Genomic DNA, 23291 nt, shown 5'->3' with positions numbered 1-23291 from the left:
TCGGTTACACGAAGGGTGGTTACATAGACGGCCGAGTAATGTGAGAACTTCGGCTTTTGACTTTGATAATACACGTGGCTAGAATTGACTTATCTATTGTAAAGAGAACGACTGTGATTGCCTTAGAAGATTATATGCTGATAACGGAGCAATTCGGAAGAGCGTATTGCTCAAAGGCGCCCATAGATATGATTTGATGATAGGGAAAGCATTGCAGACGAAGAGCGTACAGTAAATTGTGTATGGTAGCGACACGTGCAGATCAATAATGAAAAGAAAAATTTTAGAAAGCGAAAACGTGGAGACATTACACGGCTAATTATTGCGCAATTTTTTCTTAGAAAAAATGTAAATTGTGTGTAGACTATTATAAAAGATAATAATTAAAGTTTTAAATAGTTTACATATCTGAATTATGTATTAATAATAAAAACATATAATTTAAAAGTGGCAATAAATATTTTGCATTAAATCTTCATTATGTAATATAAGAGGTTGACAAACTTACATAAAAATAAAATCATCTTTAATTAATATACTTTTATTGAACGTTATTTATATGTAGAATTAAATATTATTTGTAATTATTGATAATTTTTTTCCGTGGTTTTTTATGCAAAATGTGATAAAATGCGTTTTGTGTCAATTGATTAATATAATTTTTTTCCGTCGTGTTAAAATTATTCTTCTTTAAAGCCATCCTCCTCCTCTTGAAGGTTTACTATGCGACGTAACGTTTACGAGCTTCTCTCGATCGTCATTGCCACTATCCGAACTTGTAATGATTGTCAGCGACGGCATAGTTGGGAGTTTAGGGCTGTGTAAAGCTTTCGGTCGTGCTCTAACCGAACTTCCGTCTTTGACTGAAGGTGCACTCGTAGTAGATTTAGCAGCGGCGAAAGTCGTGGTAGTTTTTGCAGTGACGGAAGCGGTTGTTGCAATAGATGTAGCGGTTGTAACAATAATCGTGGGAGCAGTAGTGGGCTTGCTTTGACTTTCTGTGAGCGAACTAGAAGAAGTTTTTGTAACAGTAGTTGTAGGAGTAGTAACAGTAGTAGTAGTGGCAAGTTTCGCAGTAGTAGAAGTAGTTGATTTGGCAGTAACAGTAGTAGCAGTAGATTTGGCAGCAGCAAAGGTCGCAGTAGTTTTCGCAATGACGGAAGCTGTTGCAACAGTTGTGGCAGTTGTAACAATAATCGTGGGTGTAGCGCTAACTGCAGTAGTTGCGGATGAAATAGAGGCAGCCGGAATAATATTCGCAGCAGTCGAGGGTTGTGTAGCTCCGGCTTGAGCAGAAGTTGACGGTTGATCTGCGAAAGAAAATAAATATACTGTTGCGAATTAAATATATTATCGTGGTATAATTTCTCGTCATATAATTGATTGTTAATTACTTAATAATTAATATAAATAATATTACAACTCTTCAAGTGTGCAGATAATTAAATAATTATTGATTAATGATTGAGTACCGATTTGAGCAGGTGCCTTTCTCTTAATCACTCGCGGCGGTGATGTACGAACCGGCAATAACGGCGCTATGGCTTTCGTGGTGGTTTCGTTAACAAAATCGACCGAGGATGTTGTGGTCTGCGCAAAAAATATATATATATATATTAGACTAACTAATTCTTAAATAATTTATGCGTTAGATTAATTAAAAATTTTCTGCAAATTACGGCCGATTGATTCTACAGTTAAAAAAATTACTTAAAGTAAGAATCACTCGATGTTTATCGGAGTGCTTTCGGATGTTGTTAATTATAAATTTGATACCTGAAAGATGGGATCAAACGGCTGAGAACCAATCCCGTTTCTAGTTTGCTCTGGAGTTTCATCTCTTAGAGATCTTACTTCTGAAACTTTAGTATCGTCAGTTTCGACGATATCATGCAGAACATGCAGTATCGTCGACGCTGTAGTTTCCGGCAATTCCATTGGCACAATCGGTGGCACTGGACTCTTTTGCTTTAGGCGTTTCGCTTCTTCTATAGCTCTCTTCAAGCTCTGTTGATTCTGCAACGACGCCCTACTGTTGCTTCTGCCAATTTGAGAGCTCTTCACGGCGCTTTTTACGATCTGAAAATTATGATAAAATGTTTATTGACAAGCTTTTGCTTTTTTATTAAATAACAAATTTTGTACTTGGCTCCAACGATGTTCGGCCGAAGTCAATACGGCTAATCTGGCAACTCTTTTCCATCTCTCGATGTTGCTCTCATCTTCGTGCTGCTGAAGATCAATTTCCTCCTGAAGATCAGCGTCAGCTAGATTCACAGGACCCGCCACTTGGAAGTCTTTCATCAGTCTTCTTTCCCAGATTTTCATTTTCTTGCCCAATATAGCTAGAAATTTATTTACAAAATTAAATTTCGTGAAAACAGGCAACGTATTTATTTAAATTTTCAAAAACCTGAAATTTTATTCTCAGGTTTTATTTTTACAGATTTTTGTTCTCTAGTAAGACGATAAATATTTACACAAAAATACTTACTCTTTTCCTTCTTATTGGCCTCACCGATGTTCATGCCGTTTCTATGCAGGATGTCCAAGAGTTCGCATCTCCAGGACGACAAGTCGGTCTTAAGTTCATGGACATCGTCCTCGGTGACAGGTTCCATCTCGTGCTCGCTGTGTGCCTTCACAATGTAACGCCATATCAAAGCTTTCATGACAGCTCCGTATCTACACAATTAATAATTGTTTACAAACAATTTAACAGCAGGGAGACGCATGTAGCTTATATACAAAGACATAGTGTAAACGTGCTATTGTTATCATACTATTGTTCGCAGATTAATTATCGAAATATCAAATCGTATTCTAGTATATTAATTATTCAATTAAATTGTGCTAACAACTTTTATATTAATATACTAAGTCAAAAATTGTCCACGATGTGAAAATTATGTTTCACTTCAAAAAATTGCGGATAATTTCTGACTTATCCTCGTATTATTTTTTTTTTCAGGAATTTTATAAAAACATCATACTTGTATTCACGCGCACGTCGCCGTTGACTGCTACGTCTGCCGAGTGACTTCTTCTTTAAGCCACACAGTCGGAAAAGCAATTTTGGTGGAGGGAAAATGTTGAAGGGCGGCGGAAGGGTTCCGCTGTCCTCAAAGTAGCTCATCCATAACTTCGTTCGCGCGAATTTCCACTCCGTATCGGAATGTTCCTACCGGCATCAATGCCTCCGTTGACGAGATCATTCACATCACGAACATTATTCGAAATCTTACCTCAATAACGGCGTAGCTGTTGCTCATCATAGCTATCAGTAGATTCAGTAGAACAATCACGTTAATCACGGAATACGATCCGAACATCAGTAAACCCCAGAATCTGGTGTACGATTTGATTCCTGGAAGTAATAACATTGATTTTGCCAATGACAAGGCGTGAATTTTAATAAGCGAAAGGCATCGCTTTTCACAGCCGTGTTGCACGCATTAACGTACCAGCAAGTTCGAAGGTTTCAATGCCGACCATGCCGAAACTGGCCCAGAAAAGACTCTGACATGATTCGAATAGATTGCTGAATCTAAAAACATTTTGCGAGAAATCGATTAAAAACGTTCGTAAAATATTTTGAGTCATGTTTAGAAATTCTCGTGTTAAAAATATTATATATTAATGTAATATGTATAAATAAAAATCAATAAATTTTTGTCAATCTTTAAAAAAATTTTTTTTCTAAATTAATACAGATTTCTGACGATTACTGATTCATGACGTAATATGCGAGCTGTTGCTCACAATAAAGTTCTAATAAAAAATTTATTGCTCAACATACAAGTTTCAAAGACATTGTTAGAATTTATTATTTTTTATTAGAAGCACACAGTCGGAAATGTGGCTTGAAAAGAAGGGAAGCAAGCACGTCTTTCATTCATCTTTCCGGAAATTCAATTATTCCTCTCACCTTCTCCATCTTAAGCAGGCGTCACTGCCGGCATCCCACGAGGGATCCAACATTCCGCTGTAACATTTCTGCCTCTCCAATTCCGCAAAATACCACAGTAGTTGATTCAAACCGCAGGCGAAAGCGAATAATACCAAAGTGTAGATGAAAAAGAACTTCACGATGTCGATCACCATTCTGCCCAACGAGATCTAAGTAAAATTTACAATTTTCTTTAATACAAATCCAACAAATCAACGATGTAATAATTATTATTGAAAATTGCGAATCGCAGTATTTATTAGAATTTTAGAATTTTGCAGCAGTACAGTTAAATATAGACAACTTGACAAAAGAAAAATTAGATCAGTCTGACGTAACGAAATTTTTGAAAAATACCTGAAGAGGTCCTAAATGCGGATTAATGCTGAAAAGATGAACGAGTTTTAAGGCGCTAAGAACGTTCGCGGCTGCAAAAAGACCTTCCGCGATCAGCTGCGGATCGAAATCGCCCCAATTTTCTCTCGGTATTAGCGCGGCGGACGGATCCTGCCGTATCTCGGCGCGCTGCTGAAGATAAGCTGCCAATCTGAGAACACCAGTCATCGAATAGAGCATATTTCTCGTGAAGTCGATGAAGTTCCACATGTCCCGTAAATAAGCCTTCAGACCGTCCACGTACACCTTGAAATTTGCGAAATTGTCAGCTTAAACAAGCTCATTGTATTAAAAAAAATATATATATAGGAAAATATTGACTCATTTGACTTGCATACTTCTCTTGTTTCTTCCCAAATAAATCCGAAGACATAGAGCACGACGATACCTTCTAAAGGCGTAGGAGCCGCGCCTCTTTGTCGAGCTAAATAAGTCTCGAGATTTCTTTTCATTTCCTGAGTTCCCAAGAGTCTAACGATTTCCACTTCCGCGCGTTGAGACACCAGCATGAGCACAACTGCGTACGGATATACGGAATTAAATAACACAGACACATACAGACACACAGTTGCTTTTATTATTTCGAAAAAAGTTATATATAATAATTTAAGGTATAACGGAGCTAATAAAAGCCAGAGCCAAGTTAAAGTGAAAGAAATATGAATTATTCATTCATGTAATGTTTCGGCACATTGGATTCGGCCATCTTCAGTGTACGCGCAATAAATAAAAAACTTATATACATATACATTTATGAAATATTCTTCTTAATTAGTATTTTGAAATAAAAATAAATTCCTAAACTTACACAAGAAAAATAAGTATGACGACGCGTGAACCAAGAATTTCATGAAAGGTCTTCGCATAAGTAGTCCTGTTTTCGACTGCGGCATCAAGTAATACATTATGCAATAAAATGGAAACAAAACTGCAGTCCTCACAAGAATGCCGACTCGCTGAAAGGTTGACATTCGTCGAAACCCGGGAACACCTTCGTACCTTTAATGAAATTTTTGTAAGACCAATGACTCTTACATAAGTAGCTCTTTAGAATTTCGTATTTCGCAGACTTGCCAAATCGCCGCCAGTAGCTGTTGAACGTGAGAGTGCGAGACAAATCGTTTTTGTTTGTATTCTATAGCTTGTTCCAGCCGAGCTAACTGCTTGCTGAGCTCGACATTCTCTTCCTCGGGATCGTAATTGAGGATAGTATCCAGTTCTGTGGTGGTTCGAACATGTTGCAACAAGTCGACAGCGAATCTGTTGGAAGCAACTTGAAAATTTTCAGTCCGAATACGTAAGAATAGTTCGCATCACTTTCTGCGAAATAAAAAACTCACTTTTCTACTTGTCGGCGCAATTTTAAGTATTCAGCTCTGCTCTCCGGTTCCGATACGGTCAATTGTCTTAATTCCCAGCTCAATTGAAAAGCTGTCATTAAAGGATCCGTTGAACTCAGAGCTATTAAACTCGGACTCGCCAGAGCCTTATATTCGGAAATCCTGGTGGATGACAGTCTCAAGGGATCGCCTAAAGAATGCTACAATTATACATCCTTTATCGACCAAAATTGTCTATATATTCTCTAAGATTTTTTAAATCATTGAATAAAAAATTTTTCATTAGTATCAATCCGACCTGTGGCCGCTCGGAGACAATCTTCACAGCCGCATCTCACGTCGTGCGGCATCGGCAGAGTGGCTCCTCTGTCTAGAAGAAGCTTCAAAATCTCATAATTATTGCGTTGCGCCGCGAGCACCAAGGGTGTCATGTCCATTGGATATCTAGCCGACGCCGGATCAACTTTTTGCCAGCTATGTACAATCTCCTTTGTGGCTGTAAAAAGAAAAGAATAATAAAATAGGATTAATGGTGAAAAAGCGCCACTAAAAGCTCGATCGGTTAATATATTTCGAATGTCTTTTAGCACAATTTTATCAATTTTCAGTGATTATATCTTTTAGATTAACAATCGCGATTTTGACTCACAATCAGATTCGGTCACTTGGTTCGCCGTAAGAAGCTCCTCGTGTTCCAGCAGCAGCTCGACCGCCTCTACAAATTCCTGATCAATGGCATGGAGTAGAGCGTCCTTGGTTTCGACTCCCATTACAATGAGCAGTTCAACCATCTCTAAGTTTTCCGCTTCTATAGCCAATGTCAAGGCGCCGCGACCCAAGCTATCCACGCAATTCACATCCAGCGGTTTTCCCTGAAACAACTGAAGCGCGTCTATCGTAAAACATCTCAATTTCAGACGGTTTTTATCTGTGAAATATTTCCAGATTTTTTTTCCGCGAATATATACACAGACAAATTGAACTCAATTAATCAAAATAAATATCAATGGTAGCGCATTTGTTTTTTTATCAAATTATAGACCTCTGTTTTTCTTTTTTATTAGAGCAACGTTTACAAACTTTGCGAATTTCTAATGACGACACTCGTTCGGAAATTCTTTCGAGCCCTTGTTTATTTTCTTTGAATTGGGGTGGATGTTTACCTTGTTCTTGCTTGCAAGTTGCAAAAGCCTTTTTACGTTGGGAAGATCACCCCTCTCCACGGCCAACAAATACCTTTTCTCCTCGAGATTGAGAGGACGTGGGAGGTGAAGTACGTAGTCGTCCGTACCTTCGGCCGCGGCCTCCGTGTCCTTCTCTCTTCTCACCTCGCTCATCTTGAAGCGTTTGGCTCACCCTCCCGTTTTGATTACCTCCGACTTCATTTAAATTGTTCGCGCACCAAGAACGAGCGTCGAAATAACTTTTCTTCGCCGACGGACCGCGATAATGAGACACAAGAAGCCGCGACTTGCGTGAGGAGAATGCCGGATGTCTTCCGGAGTTAAAAATGATACCTCGCGCGAAGGGGAGCGACGTTGAAATATTTTTTTTTTGCCCTCGAGCCATGCGAGCGTGGCGCGTGACATCGATTTATATAGGGGATGAGGAAAATCGAATTACGCGTATTAACCTACACTTTGTTTTTGTTGCGGATGGCGCAGATCGCAGTAACGCCGCCGCTGTCACTTATGACTGTGCCGTTGGCTAATTTGCTTACTGATATCTCGTTAGCCGCCAAACGGATTGCATTTCGAATAAGAGCGCGGTCGGATCGAGGGAACGCTGGCGTGAAATGAGTAAACCACTAACGCGGCGGTTTTGAGGACAGATAAATCCTCGTTATCGCGCGTTACATAATATTCCAATTGTCAATTGAGGTGGCAACCCCCTTTCGCGAATTCAGGCTAACTCGGAAGCATTAAACTTTCTCTTAATTATAATTTTTCTAATTAATTCGGAGATAATTCTTTTTTAGCGATAATATTACATTAATTGCGAGAGAGATGATTATTATTAATTGCACTTTCTTAATTTCTAGTTTAATTTTTAATTATTGTTAAATTAGAATTATAATTTTTTCCAAATTGTTTGAGAGGTATTATTTTATTATGTATCTTTTTTCTTTTATTTTCTATATCGTTAATATTTCTGCTAAAAAATTATAAGTGTTTCGAATTTTTCCACATTGTTATGAAGAAAAAATTGATTCTACAGAATTGAGTGAGAAGAATATTGATAATTTTATTACAGGTTTTATTCAAGTGAAGGCTAGACTTTCTATAAACTGCTTCTATAAGCTGCTCAATGTCGTATAAAAGTAGAAATCAGTTGCAGCTGTTAAATCTACTGTGGCTCGCGTCGACATTGAAATTGTGCAGACGGTGAGAAACTGCAGAGAATATAGTAAACGTTGCACACAAATATTTAACTCGCTATTGCCGCAACGTATTCAATAGCGGGGAACGTTTGAGTTGCACGGAGTAAACTGTGATGTCGAGAAACAATTGCAATTCATTAATGTAAGAACGCTTAGTATCCGGCAATACAGCGTAGATTAATAATCCTAATTATACGACAGAGAGATTCATTATGTGGAATCCGTTTCAAAATATCCTTCTGTGCGGTTTATCGGCTTTTCCGCGACGGCGACGATAATGATGAAAATAAGACGTCGAGACGATGCAAAATGTATTCGGAGAGGAGAAAGAAGGAAAGACAGTAATTGTTTGCATATCAGCTTCGTCTCTTTGATGGTGAGCGCGATGTTTGTTCGATGGCTTAATTCAAAGGATTCAGCATTCAATGATCATAAGCCACCCACGTCCTTTGGCTAGCTTCTTGTGTTTCTCGTTCGTTCATCCCTTCATTGTGGCGTTTTCCATTGTTTTCATTATGTATATCGCATAATATGTTGCGCGCCAGAAGTCGATATTATGTCTGAAGCACGCGTGGGAGAAGATAAACTATGAGCTGAGTTATAATTACTTTATTGTTCGACATTGTAGATAGTTTGTGCAGTTTATGCGGAGTTTTAATTAATTTTTAGAAATCGAAATTTAACATCAACTGTGTGTTTACTTTAAACTGTAAATAGAAACAGCATTAATATGCAAATCAAAACTGTGCCATAAGCTGCCAATCAAAAGCGCTTGACAAATTTACAATTTAAAAGTACATCAATAAATGAAGAATCGACACGCTAATAATCGAAGACGATAAAATATATATTTCGCTCGCGGTTTTCTTCTTGCTCGCAGCGCGGCAGGTGAAAGCAGCGACGACAAAGCAAGAAGACGCGCTTTTTTTCGTACTTCCACGCCGTCATCCTTCATACGGAAAAGGAAAGTCCTTTCCACCAGCCTGTGGGAAAAACACAATTGCCTGGTTGGCGACGGAGAGAAAAAAGGAACGAGGAGAGGAAGTAACCGTGCAATAAATCTGAGCTACAATTGCTGGCGCATCTCAGTGCTTCATTTTCTTCTTCACCTTCCGGAACGCAACTTCCATCCTAGGCGTGCACGTGGAACGCTGCTAAGATGACGTGTGTAGGCGTGTTAAGAATATTGTGGCTCCTGTTAACCCTAGCCGTCTTTCTCGATGCCTCACCGGCAGCCAGAAAGGTCAGCAAAACTCCGGTTGCTTTCAGATACAAAGATTTAGACGTGGAAGCTACAAATCATGGAGGTATGCAATAATTTCTGTTTAGTTTGTAATAAAATAAAGCGCTAGAATTGACGAAAACAATCGACAAGATTTGTTTTATATTTAAAAATTATTAAATAAATATTAATAAATATTAGTCTTTAATACTGTATTCTTACAATATATTGTCGCGTGAATTAGCCTTACATTGTTTTTATCAATTCATTAATACAGTTGTCAATTTAAGATAAATTTGCCGTTGATCGTGCTAATTTGTACGTGCCAAAAAATTAGAAGCGTTTTCGAACACCGCGCTGTTTTAAATGACACATACATTACATTCGCTGTATTTAATCTCTAATAACTTGTTTTTATCGAGCATTTTAATACATTCTATTTTTTTATGCAATTAAAACAATTTTGCTATTTATTATTTAATTTTCATATACCTCAATTTATATAATATTTGAATGTGCGTCGTGCGTCGTGCGTTTAATATAATTTAATACTACAATATATTCCAAATCAAAGGATACAGACAATCAAAGGATCCTTTTACGCGCACGCAAAATAAAAAATAAAGTTCGCACGAGTTTAACTCTGCATTAAACAAACAAACAGCTAATTCCATCTCCGACATTTTACGTCCATTATTTGCCTTTGAGAGAAGTAATATTTGCAAGTATAAACGTTCATTATTGGCCTTGAATCGCGCGCGAGGGGCGAAAAGAGCACAGCAGAAGCTCTCTCAGAGTAAATAATTCGCTTTTTCACGCAAATCGAGTGGCTCGTTAGACGGGAGTGACCTTTTACCGACGATGAAGAGCCAGCCAGGCTTTATATACACTTTATTCGATACAGGCGGCGACAAACATCACGAGGAGGGCGCCGGCGCGAAACGCGAAGAAGATCACCATGACACGCACGGTCACAAGGGCGACAAGGTATGACTCTCTGCTGCCGAGCTTATCGACGTTCGCGCTGTTGTCAATGACATCTTCGTCAAAAACGACTTCTTTCCTCTCTTTTATTACCCGCAATATAAGCCCACGATGTTCCTCTTCTCTCTGCCCTCTACGCCACCCTTGCAGAATATCTATTATATGGTTGTTTTCGTTCCCCAAAACGAGACACAGACCTTGTCGCAAAGAGGTGATCCGCGCGTGACTACAAAGCCTTTCATCTCTTTGTGTCACGGTATTTTACCCTTTTCATGTCTTGACACCGCTGTTTCTGTGAATCCCTCTCTTTGTGCTCGCGAAAGATAAAAACAAGCTAGACTCGTTTCTCATTTCGAGGATCTCGCTCCTTTGTTGAATTAGTTCTAATAATATCGCGATTTAGCTAGCCTTTTAGTGAGGGTTTTAATCTTAAGGTCGACAACATTTCGGAAGATATATCTTCGCTTTTTATTGTATCCCGTTATTGTTACATCAAGCTTCTTTTACGGTCCATAACACGCGATTCTATGTAGGAAATGCTTTATAACGTTTTATTAAGCTACACCTTGATCAAAAAAGGGTTATAAAGCATTCCATGAGTACGACAAGAGCGACAAAGGTCACCACGATAAAGAGAAACACGAGGGCGAATATGATGAGGAAGAGGGTGAGGAAAAGAAGGATCACGAAGAAGGCGGTCATTACGGCGAGGAGCATCATGGTGAGGAGGGCAAGAAGGACGCGAAATTCGGCGAGGAAGGAAAACACGAAAAGGGACACAGTACGAAAGGAGAGCACAGCGTCTTTAAGAAGGTACGAATCTTGATACGAGTTCATTAATTGAATTAATTTGTAATATAATACGTTGAAATAAAATGAACTAAATAATATGATAATAATAAATAAGATAATTAAGACTCATACAATTAAGATTCAATCTTAATTTATAATTTATTGAGTCAACGCAGATAACATTTAATTTACTGGATATAATAAGCCAGATTAATAAATTAAATTATTAAATAATATAAAATTTTATTTAGAAATCTTACTTGGAGAGAGAAAGAGAGAAAGAGAGAGAGAGAGCTGCATCTAATACTTAACACTTTAGTTTATATTGCATAAAAATTAATTGTCAGTTTCTGTTCTTGTTATATTATTAATTTTTTTATCGTGACTTTGTAATTAAATTGAGCTTTTATGATATTAAGATGCTTCATTAGAAATGCAAATTTTATTTAGATACGCGATAATTTGTAGAATGAAAAAATGATATCGAATGACAAATATTTTAATTAACTGAATAAAAATGTAGCAATTACTTTAATTTAATTTGTAAAAAATTAGATATATCTTATGTTTTTTAAAAAAGTATGCGAACTTATTGTTTCAAGGATGAATACGAGAAGAAGCACGATTTTTATGACGAGTATCACGAAGACGGAGGAAGCGAAAAGCACGGCGGCTGGCACGAAGAGCACGAGGGCAAAAAGGGTGGCCACGAAAAGAAAGGTCATTTGCACGCGGCACATCATGAGGTCAGTAACAAAACTATCTTCTTTCAATAATTTCACTTTCATCACAAAGTTCATATTTTTCCCGTATTAATTCGACTTCGTTTGAAAATCACGCTTATACGATATCGCTCTTTCTTATCTCAGGGTCATCACGGCGCGGAGAAGAAGCACGAGGGAGGTCATCATAATCACGGGAAGAAAGGTCACAAATCGGCCGAGGGGCATGACAGTCATCACAAGCACGACGAGAGACACGGCCATAAAGGCGGTCACGCCTCGGGGCACAAGTGGTCGAAATCAAATCATCGTTGATGAGACGAGACGAGATTTACTTTCACATAACCGTCAGACGCATTTTGCTTACATTTACGTTGCCGAGAATTTTGTGGACAGATCAAGGCTGCAAGTTTGGAGTGATATCGAACGGCGTGTGTCAGGTGCGCTTAGCACGCCGAGAAGAATTACGATGACAATAACAATTTTATTCTTGCCGCCGAGTAAGTGGCATGCGAACTTGCTGCAAAGTTTTTATCAAAGTTAAATAGATTTCATGTAACGCACATATACGTCTTAGTCAAATATTTTTGATCGATGAACATTACGATAAGTAAATAAAAGCAATATAAGCGGTGTGTTGTGGAGCCGCCCTTATTACATTTCTAAGTGTATAAAATGTACAATATGTAAATGACAGTATCTTGAGCAAATATAATTGCTTATTTAAATCGAGAGAGTGTGCAGTTTCTCAAAGCCTGCGTCACGCTGTCGCTTATTTTATCGCGGCGACGCCGATCGCCTGGGAAAAGTGAAAATCTTGGCGTAAAATTCAGTCGTGCTTCGATGCACGCTGTATTGTGCGGGCGAACGAAACTCGTACACTTTGTTGCAGATGTATGGCATCGAGGCGACCTTGCGAGTCATCGTTTTCTCTCAACAACAGAAGCTAGAATTTTTATTTTGCTTTGGCGTGCTTTCACAATTCGCGTATTATTTTAATTAAAAGCTGAAAATATATTATATTTGATTACTGTTATATTTTTTGTTGTGTAAATTAATAATGATGTTTATTATTCTACATTGTAATTCTATATTGTAAATTCTATATTGTAAATAGGTTGCCGAATGCATTCTCAAAGGAAGCCTTTCAATTATAATTTCATGAGTAAACAACTCAGTCAGATCGTATTTTGCACGAAAGCTTCAATTTCCTAATTAAAGCAGATGGATATTCAAATGAGAGTAATTAACGCGAGAATTATTAACAAGTTAATTATGTAATTACAAGTTAATTAAGAAGAGTGATTAGCTATCGATTTTATTAACTATCGCAAAATCTAATAATTTGACATGTTCAGCGCTTTATAAAATGCAAATTGATAATAGCTTTATATAAAATTCTTTATAATGAGGATATATGTATTAAGTTAAAATAAAATGTAGTGGTTTTATAAAATAATTATATAATTATTAGCTATGTAACATTTCTGTATAGCGGGAATTCGCATTATTACGTATGAAATAATTTTCATCGTACGTATTCCGTCCTGATCCTTCAGCTTGAATCCGCGGCTTCGCGTAAGCTAGTGTTTTCGTAATTAATGTGTGAGCGATATTGACACAGTCATTCAGAACGTGCGGTATGTAATCCCGCTACAACGTGAGTATATTGCCAAGGGAATTGATCAAAACGCGATTGTACGCGATGGCCCTATTTTCTGGTGAATTTACCCGACGATCAAACTTACTCTCCGGCAATCGATTGCATATTGTGTACGCAGTCGATCTGCTGGTATCACATGCAGTGATTGGTTGGGCGCTTATCCTTAACGCTTACGCAAATTTGCCTAGACGCGGCGGCGCAATTGTTCTGTAAGTTAATTCCGCGATTATGCAACAAATAACGAAGTAGCGTTTGCAGAAATTAATTGGTTAGAGTTATTCTTTCTTACCCTTAATTATTGCAAATTTACATTGTTCCTAAAAAATTAATTACTGTGTTTTAGACTGCAAAGTTAATGCGTATTATTATACAACGCTTGCAGCTAAGAGTTTAAAATAAAGTACACGTCTCAACAAAGGAGAAAAAAGAAACATGAAATTGTACGAAACATGGTTAAAAAAAAAATAAAAAAATTGTTACAATTTTTATTTCTATTGTTACTTCGTTGTTACCTTTCAATTTGCGCGAGACTCTCCCAGAAAAGGAACATGTTTTACCCAGCACGTTTTCCACGAGCTTCTTCCATCTGATTCTTACGACACGTGTTGAATTTTGTGGAAATAAAGACGCACACGAAGGACCCCGTTGCGTGTAGTGAGGTCAGCACGCATTAACTGTGGCAAATCCCGCCGAGACGACTAATTTGCGCAAATTGCACTGCGGGATTATTAAAGACGACTGTTTGTCGGCTAGGATCCGTTGTAGGTAAAAAAAATATCAGACTCCTTTTATGTACGTAAATCTATAAATTCTGCTCTTGTGACGTAAATCTATAAATTCTGCTCGGCAAGGAATCGAGGCAATTATTGTAATTTCCTGGACACGTGTAAACGTATCTTCGTCTCATACAACCGTATATACTGTCCCATGTCTAACAAAACGTGTGTCATTTATAGTTTTTCAAACAATATGCAATTAATTTTCTTTTTCTTAGGAAAAATACCGAGAATAGCCATTGTTTGTCAGAAATTTTCATAAACTTTTATCCTATAAGCTAAAACTTGTTAATCGTTACTTGAAATTAAACGAGAAATAAGGTTTGCTGCAACAAAAATTTGCTTACTTTATGATTTTATAAATCCAAGTATCTCATTTAAGACGATAATCGTTTCGCTACTCTAATATTTCGAAATGTCATTGCAGGCGCCTTTCCAAATCGAATTCGTCGAAGTTTCGAAACGGTTCTACTCAAGCAACGACTGCGAGTAGTTGCATAACAAATTCCCTTCAATTACGTCTTTTAATTAAGGCGCAGTCTGGGGATGTCGGGCGGTGTACGAGTAGCCATAATCGCTCCATTTAGGCTTGAATGCACGCGGAATTCAATATAATAATCATGCGAAAAATCGCGCTACTTCTTTTCACTCCGGCTGACATAATCAATCTTAATCTCGCTCAGTGATTGATCAAAATCATGAGTCGCGGTGTAGCATATTTTAATGTCTCAGATATATTTTTTGCGTATTACAATACTTTCATAATTAAGAAACTTTAATATTTTATTCTGTGGTTCTAAGATTTTTAAAATACCGTGTTTAAATTATCTTGTAAAATACCGTTAACTCGTAATAACAGAATTGCAAATAACGGAAAAGAGTACACAATGTAAAATATAACTCGAGACATTTTTTGAAATTTATTGGAGCATTGCAGAGAATAAGAAGATAAATCTGTTCCGTCTTTATGTTGTTTAATGGCTTGTGGTTAATTCCTTCGATTATTTATATTGTATTATTACTACCACGACTGCAATTTGTTTCGTTCAATTTCCTTTGAAATAATAATTTACGTGACGCCGGAAACCGCAACGTGTATGGCTTCACGCAAATGCACGTTGCCATTACGTCCCGCATATAAAAGTGTAACATTAATCCGACATAAAATTCCGATATACAAACCAACGTTATAATTATGTAGAAATATAAAACTTACTTGCCATGAATTTGTCAGCGTTTGATTTTTCTCGATCAACATTGCGAATAATTTGTCCAGGCTGCGTTCCACGCGAGCGCGGAGCATTACACCTTTTTCAGATGACAAATTGACTAATGCAAGTGCGAAATATTGCAGATAAATACTAATATATAGCAATCATTGATCAAAAAAACTCGCAGAAAAAGCGCTAGAAATACAATTGTCAATCGTCCATGTGGTATATTTTGCGTACGTCGAATACACTTTCCGCGTGTTACGATACTTTGCAGAAAAAGCGCGACGCGTTGCGCAAGGCGCATTAATAATAGACTAAGTAATGAGAGATCGGGATGCTTTCAGATCGGCTCCGGCCGAGCGACGATCTTGTGCAATCGACAGAGAAAGGAGGAAACCGTATCGAAGGAGCGATCGATGCAGGACCGATTGCCCGGCGGCTCCTTCGACACTCCGAGGCGCCTAATCGCTGTGAAACTGTCATATCATTTGCGAATGGTTTTCTGATAGAGAAAACGATATAATTGCCCGGCCGCGCCAGAACCGCGGCTCAGTCTTTGTCGTAGACCCGACGAATCATGAAAACCTGCCGGAAGTCGGTGGCCACGGTGCTACTGTTGTTAATTCATTTGGTAATGTCTTGATAATGGTTTTTAAAATGCGTTTTTCACCGTAAAAACGCCGGTATCAGTATGAAAAATAAAACGGTCGACCGGTATGAATTTAATTAATTTTTCTCATGTGTTGTGGCGTTTTGGAATAATGTATGCTCTTTCGTGCATAGCGATATAAATAATTTGCAATAAACGTGTAAATATGGGGGCCGTCGGCTGTAAAGGCCAGACTGACGCGCGTGTTTATGTCAACTTTTAATTAAAGCGCCGGAACGAGAGAGAATGAGGTTTCGAAAATTGTGCAGTGCCGAATATTGTGAAATATTACATGCGTTTTCACCCAAGCCGACATTAATCTAATTAATATGCGTGACATATTCGGTAACAATATATTTTATCGCATTCATGAATAATTACCACTCTCGCTACCATGAATAAGTACATAAGATAATGAAAAATGCGCGATCGAATTATCACGTCCCGAACAAATGATGTCCCGCGGTTGGTAAAACGATGCTTGCGTTGTTGATTTACATATTTATGATAATAAGCCTCCATAATTGGCGTGTTTGCAGTTAACGTTACAAATCGATGACGCAGTCGCAGGGCGCAACGCCTCGGATGTGAAAAGGGATCCCAGAGTTATCCTGGAGGAGGTGATCATTACCGGAAGTGGAAACAATACTCGCGTAACAGCGAACGCAGTGGCGGAAGAGCCTTCGAAGATCGGCGACGAGATAATCTCGCTGCTGTCCAAGCGCAATGCACGTAGACGACGTTTGAAGCAGACGTCGTCGGATCAGGATGCAGATCAATCGCACGCCGTGGCCGTTAACGCGGAGAACGACGAGGATTTGGAGAGGCTGAAACGCGTGATCGCGAAGTACGAGCCGCAGCGGATCACGTCGAGGAAAACCAAGCGGAAAATCGTCGATGGCACTCACGGTAAATAAAGCGAGATTACTTTTCCCCCAATGCAGCGGAAACACGACAACGTTCGCGTGTCGTATATCGAAGAGAAAATCAGTTTTCTATATTTTCTATATATTTGTTCTGCAGATATACACGATAAAACCATAAGGTCAAATACGGATCTCGAGAAGATTTATCACGAAGTCCTGAGAAACATATCGCGCACAGCGCCCGAATTGATGGTATCTAATGCCAACGTGACATTCATCCCTTCTTATTTGTCTCAAGTAATAAAAAATTTGGGGCAGATCCACACTCCCGGAGCGACGATTCATCCTGCGAGTGACGTCGGTGCGACGAAAACGTCACGTTTCGATATTGATACATCGCCCACTGCAAAAAATAAGAAGAAGAGTATATTTAAAAAGTATTTACAGCTGAATCGCACCACAGCGAGTCCTCGAATTTCGTCGATCGAAGAAGTCGACAAAGAAACCGCTGACAGTAACGAATCGGGCACGGCGAAGGGTTATTTCAAAGCACCCGGTGCGAGAGCGAAGAATGAATCGTCAGAATCATTATTGAGTACCGCAGAAAAGCCCGAAAGCCCACGCAAATGGAACGCTCAAGAATCTCCGGCTCGTATCGCACCTGCGTTTGATACGCAGTTGAACAACAGCAACGCCTACAATATTTTTAACGCGAAAAATTCGATTGTCCCGAGCGACGTAAACAGTCTTCATTTACTGTCCAAGTATAACGTAGCGCCGAGACCATTTTCCATATTGCAATCGCCCGGCGCACCTGTCGCAACAAATTTGAATATTTTGTACAGAAAGCCGAGTGTCCCGCCGACTGGTTTCAATCACCGACAGCTCGTTCGCTCTTCCGCGAACATTCTTCCGCTGGTTCTTCCAACGGAGCTCTTCAGCCCGCCTCCGGCACGTTACTACATTCCGATAAAGCGCACAAATCATATAAATGTGGATGAAAGTCCAGCAACGATCGTCAGCACCGAGGCGAATCCGCCGGCGAGTGTCGCAAAGGGAAGAACTGTCTTTGACAAGCCGAGTGCAGATTACAGTGCATCTTATGCAGATGTAATTGGCACTACAAAGAGTCCCCTGATCGCTGCTAACAACCCTCGCAGTTCCGGCTCGTCGGATTATTACGCCGTTACGGAGAATCCCGCGGAAACGGCTTACGTTCCCAGTCAAGCGTCCCCCTCGTACACTCTTCAGCGACAAAAGAATCCGCAAACCGTGAACAAAAATGAGTTTCTACCAAAGATCGCTACGTATGACAATCCTGAAAAATCAGATTTAAACGCGAACCTCGAGCTTGCGCTGTACAACAAATTCGCACGTTTGTATTCGGTCGATCGGCCAAACGTATTTAATGTGCCGAAAGTAATTGTGCAAGATTACCAAGACAAGCAACCGGTAACTTCGCAACAAGTTTCTACCTTACCTTACTCAACTCTGAAACCCATTTCGCCCACGTTACTGAAAGTCCAACCCGCTAAACCTGCAGTTGCGCCGTATTACGAAAGCAGATTATTCGCTTCGCAAGATGGAAAAGAACTCAATGACAAGGACAACGGAGAAAGCGTGGAGACGAATGAGCGATCTCGCGTAAAAAACGCGGACGAAGCTGAAGGAGAAGCGGATGATGATAAAGATAACTTTACAAATTATAAAACTCGGATCGATCATGGAGCTTCGAAGATTCGCAAGACGCCAGATGAGCAACGCGAGAAGGAAGATCGCGAAGAAACAGAGAAGGAAGATTATCATACACGCGATTACGAACATCAGGATAAATATTCTAAGAATAACAAAAATGATAAAAATAATGACGCACGTGAAAAATATGAAAATATCCGACATGAGAATAACAAGGATGAAGAAGATGTTGAAACGCATGAAGATGAACACGTGAGCGCCGGAGAAGACGAACATGATCAAGATTATCGTCATCCATACGACAAATATGAACACGATCGAGATGATTCTGAAGAGCAACAAGACAACAAGAGTGAAAAGAAAGATAACAAGAGTGACGAGCAGCGCTACGAGAAACGTGGCAAAGAAAATGATAACCGCGATAAGCACGATTACGAAGCTGATTTCAAGTACGGACTTGAAAGTAGCAATAAATATTCCGATTCGCGATACAACGATGACAAAACTCGCGAGGATGTAGGCAAGTTCTACGGTAACAAAGAATCAGATGACGACCGGCCCAAGAAAAATCGGCAAGATCGCAAGCACGAAGATTCCGAAGAAGAGAACGTTGCCGAAGACAAATTGTACACTCAGCGCTCCGATGAACGCGTTTACAGACAACGCGAAAGAAACGAAAAGAAACACAATAAGAGCGGTGACACGACACACAAGCGCAAATATCGGCCTCAAACTATTCCACGAAAAGACTCACGTCCTGAAGAGTACAAGCGTGAGGAATACAGCGAAATTAATCCCAGGCACGTTCGCAAGGAATATCATAATCAACAGCAACAGCAGCACGTCAAGAATAATAATAATAATAATCAACGCGGTCATCGGAAATATGATAGTGGAAACCAGGATATTGATAATGAGAAACTGCGTGATCACGTACACGGCGAGACTAAAGAACACGCGCACAAACATGAAGAACATCATGAAAAGAAGAAAGACGGGGGAAATCACAAATTCGAGAAAGGCGAAGGCGCGGAACACGAAGAGGAACATCACGGACAAGAGGGCGAGGAGGGAAAGAAGGTAGAATTTGTGATTATTTAATTTATTCGTTATTTGACAACGAATCGAGGCACTTTGGTGAAATAATTTTAAAAACTATTAATGTGTAACGTTCAAAACGCGAAGTTTCTTAAATTTTTGAATTAACTTTTTAAAGGGATACAAAGTCTGGCACGAGAATGAAAAAGCCGAGAAAGGACACCACGATAAGGAACATGCCAGCAAAGAGTACGATGAGAAAAACGGCGAGAAGAAGAATCACGAAGAAGAAGGTGGATATCACGAGCAGCAGCATCACGGCGAAGAGGGCAAGAAGACAGCAGAATTCGGCGAAAAGGGTGAACACAAGAAAGGACACAGTACGCACGGCGAGCATTCGGTGCACAAAAAGGTAAATTGAAAAGAGTTAAATAAATAAAATACCAAAATAACGCATATAATAACAACTTAGATGGCCAAATGTCAATAATATTTCACTGATCGCAGGACGAATATGAGAAGAAGACGGAGTTCTTCGACGAATTCCACGAGGACGATGGCACGGAGAAGCACGGCGAGCATCATCACGAGCACGAGTCGAAGAAGGGCGGTCACGAGAAGAAGGCTCACCACGACGCCGCGGATCACGAGGCGAAGTACGGCAAGGAGGATAAGCACGAGAAAGGCGGCCATCATCACGAGCATAAGGGCCATAAAGCTGACGAAGGTCACGATCACCATTACGATCATCATGAGAAGCACGGCAAGAAAGAAGGGCACGAGCATGGGAAAAAGTGGAGCTATAAAGAAGGCGACGGCGGCGGTGGCGCGGGTGGCGATCACAAACACAATCGCTGAACTGAAAGACGCTAATTACAGGGAAGTTAATAGTTTTGCAATTATCGTAGTTATCACCTGCTCATGATCTTTGATGCGACTGTATCTTTTAGGATAGTTAAACCGTCGGAATTATCGATCACGTATAATCGAAATGTTGTGTACCACACTTCGCAGGGGCAGTGCATGTTTAATCGCCGTTGTCTATATCGATCACCTATACTGGGGACACGATATATTATACGTGACGGCTTAAGATACTCTGTTATCTAATTCTAGTTAAGCAAGGGTGAGAGGAGAGTGATTGAAATGTCGTAGCGAGCACTAACTCGAGCGGAAGTAACTGATTGACCTCCGCGAGTTGAGTTTCCTGAGAAACCGGGAAGATCGTACGAGCTGCCGTATTGATAAAGTTTCGTTTTTCCAATTCAATGGAAATGTGCCTGTATGTCGCTCGAGAAATAAAGCTTGAACGTTGCATTGGAAAAAATATTATATACGACAATAATTTAGTCTGTTTGTTATTGTATTTCTTGATATTACTTACATAAATACTTTCACATCAGTAAAACATAATTTATTAACAATTATGGCTCTCAATATTTCTGCTAAGAGAAATGAAACTTTTTACAGCTAATTTTGTAATTATTCCAGTTTATTTTGCAGATATCTTTGGACCATTATTGAAATCACATTTCGATGATGACATCCAATAAATGTCCTGTATTTACCATCAGTTATCTTCAATTGGAGCGGTACAATTAATTAAAAAATAATACTAGGCAATTGGAAGAGTGCCAATGATTAACTTCGCCTGCAATTTCTTTGTTACGTCTGTTAACTCCTCGTTCTTCTCTGGCTTGCGTTTACGCCGTAAACGTCAGGATGGCTGGGTTTTATGTCGCGTTAAAGGAATTAATATCCACATGGGGATACAACTGAGACGAGCTACGGAATAGCGCCATTTACGTCTCTTTAACGTTCCAACGAGAGGAGACGTGAAAAAACATCTCTCCGCGAGCGCCTCTGAAGATTCTCTGAAGCGGACATTTAACGAGAGTGATCGTAAGAATTAATTCTGCACGAGAGATGCACCGTTCTCAATATCCTTATCCTTTCCTCTCTCGTCCAACTGATAATACACTCTTCCGTCTTTCTTGTCTCCGAGCGTAAGTATCGATCGGTCGCGTGGCATTCAGCCGGGAATCGCAGGAAGAATTTCCGCGCGAGAAAGCCGCGGATGCAAACGACAGGCGATTTACGATCCACGCTTCATCAAGTCTGCTATCAGTCTCTTTCGCAGGCCGCGATGAAGGATCGCAATTGAAACGAGTTAATATCGGCGCACTGCTAATGACGGAGGGAATACCGAATGCTTGGCGTTGGCGATATCGACGTTGTGTTGTCCGCCGCTTAATCCACATGGGAATCGACCAGCAGCCTCGAGCCTATCCGTTCTCGCTCCGTTATTATCACGTATCGCGCGATATCAGGCCGCGTACTTCTGCAAAGCGCACGTCAGAACTATTACTATGCGAAGTGCAGCGCAGCCTTTTTTCTTCATTCTTATCGCGCTTACACGCGCTTTTTCGTGTGAGACAATGCGCATCGAATTATCAGATAAATCCGGATAGAAGACGAGCTAAACGCATCCCCAAGTATATCACAGTTTTAACAGTTCTACGTAGGAAAAAAAAAAAAAAATGCGATGGCGAACGTGCGAAATAGCACGTTCCGAAAATACTCCGCGTTCCTCGCGCTTCATTCTCGCTCTTTGCGAGAATTATCCATATTTTTTTCCACGCCTTCAAGAATAATCTAAGATGAGTGATGTCGATATCGAAAGGCTTTGAAGAAAGAGAAGAAATGCGTAATTTTCTTTTATTCGCGTTATTAATTTCTAATAATTTCAAAAGAACGGTATATGCATCGGTGCGATTGCGTATTCAATATAAAATCTATTGGCTTACGTATCTTTGAATCTTCTTCCCACTTCTTTCCACGTGAATCAGCTTTTATGCGAGACGTTCGTTCCAGCGTTCATTCCGATGTAGCGGACCAGCAGTTAAATTTACTTTTCATTGCCCTCCGATAGAAACGGGCAAATACATAGATGTTTTCCCAGATGCATCCATGTGTAAATATCTTGCAATTTTTATTGAAACCGTTGCTACGTGGAATTGTTAGTTTATAAATATCGGTAACGCGCGTGTGCGTTAAAATGCGATATTACCTTCATATTAAAAATATTATAATTCGCGTTTATTTATTAGTGCTTTCTGCTAATAACTGACAAATAAAACTCGAATAAAAATTTCGTATATTTTGCATGCGTAAATCAACGTTTGAAGTAAACAATTATCTTAAACTGCACAATAATTTTTGCTTTGCCTTAATGAAGTACAGTGTGTACTTTAAAATATCGGCGTTGCTTTGTTATCCGCAGAAATAATTGTATACTGTAAAGAAAATCGAATTGCATTGTTTAAGATATACTTTTGCTGAATTCAACGTGAAATCTACTTTTTCCAATTTTTTTTAATCGTCTTTTTTTGACATTTTTTTTTTTTTATTAATATTGATTTTTCCCCGCTTTCGTCAATTTCCTGCCGGAAAGTCCCGCGTTATTGTCAGGTAAAACGCGATTTTTTTTGCTCACGCTACTCGCCGCTGAGTAAAACATGCAGATGCGCATCCTTTGCATGGATTTTCCTCATTTTCCACGAGGCATTCTGGCCTTTTCGCGGACGGGCACTTTTACGATGACA

At 39.4% G+C, this 23291-nt stretch overlaps 3 protein-coding genes across 4 annotated transcripts; 2 read left to right on the top strand and 1 right to left on the bottom strand.

Moving 5' to 3' along the window:
- Nucleotides 1–525: 525 nt before the first annotated feature.
- Nucleotides 526–7295, bottom strand: LOC105675038 (transient receptor potential-like). 2 transcript variants are annotated; one of them, XM_012371808.2, is made up of 17 exons: nucleotides 6849–7295; nucleotides 6335–6566; nucleotides 5984–6181; nucleotides 5686–5875; nucleotides 5420–5605; nucleotides 5154–5344; nucleotides 4684–4862; nucleotides 4307–4591; nucleotides 3929–4119; nucleotides 3465–3547; nucleotides 3246–3367; nucleotides 2994–3181; nucleotides 2495–2685; nucleotides 2146–2345; nucleotides 1777–2079; nucleotides 1473–1590; nucleotides 526–1310 (listed from the first exon to the last, which is right to left on the bottom strand). In XM_012371808.2, exons 1-17 carry the CDS (start codon nucleotides 7020–7022, stop codon nucleotides 691–693), a joined length of 3651 nt encoding a protein of 1216 aa, XP_012227231.2. In that variant the 5' UTR covers nucleotides 7023–7295; the 3' UTR covers nucleotides 526–690. The 2 variants fall into 2 exon arrangements, with proteins under 2 accessions (XP_012227231.2, XP_067209755.1); XM_067353654.1 differs by lacking the exons at nucleotides 6335–6566; nucleotides 6849–7295 and having other exon boundaries at nucleotides 5686–5885; nucleotides 5984–6087.
- A 1709-nt stretch (nucleotides 7296–9004) lies between these two features.
- On the top strand, nucleotides 9005–13008 carry LOC105675065 (sarcoplasmic reticulum histidine-rich calcium-binding protein-like). The gene is made up of 5 exons (XM_012371864.2): nucleotides 9005–9372; nucleotides 10192–10274; nucleotides 10851–11084; nucleotides 11666–11809; nucleotides 11933–13008. The coding sequence occupies exons 1-5, from the start codon at nucleotides 9225–9227 to the stop codon at nucleotides 12098–12100; spliced, it is 777 nt and encodes a 258-aa protein (XP_012227287.2). The 5' UTR covers nucleotides 9005–9224; the 3' UTR covers nucleotides 12101–13008.
- A 1621-nt stretch (nucleotides 13009–14629) lies between these two features.
- Nucleotides 14630–22214, top strand: LOC105675064 (ankyrin repeat domain-containing protein 11-like). Its single transcript, XM_012371863.2, has 5 exons — nucleotides 14630–16069; nucleotides 16627–16996; nucleotides 17111–19728; nucleotides 19865–20098; nucleotides 20194–22214. The coding sequence occupies exons 1-5, from the start codon at nucleotides 16016–16018 to the stop codon at nucleotides 20542–20544; spliced, it is 3627 nt and encodes a 1208-aa protein (XP_012227286.2). The 5' UTR covers nucleotides 14630–16015; the 3' UTR covers nucleotides 20545–22214.
- The last annotated feature ends 1077 nt before the right edge of the window (nucleotides 22215–23291 follow it).

Source organism: Linepithema humile, chromosome 4 (genome assembly GCF_040581485.1).
Source record: "Linepithema humile isolate Giens D197 chromosome 4, Lhum_UNIL_v1.0, whole genome shotgun sequence".
Classification (NCBI taxonomy): Eukaryota; Metazoa; Arthropoda; class Insecta; order Hymenoptera; family Formicidae; genus Linepithema; species Linepithema humile.
Note: the sequence above shows the minus strand (reverse complement) of the source record. Positions and strands in the feature narration are given on the sequence as shown.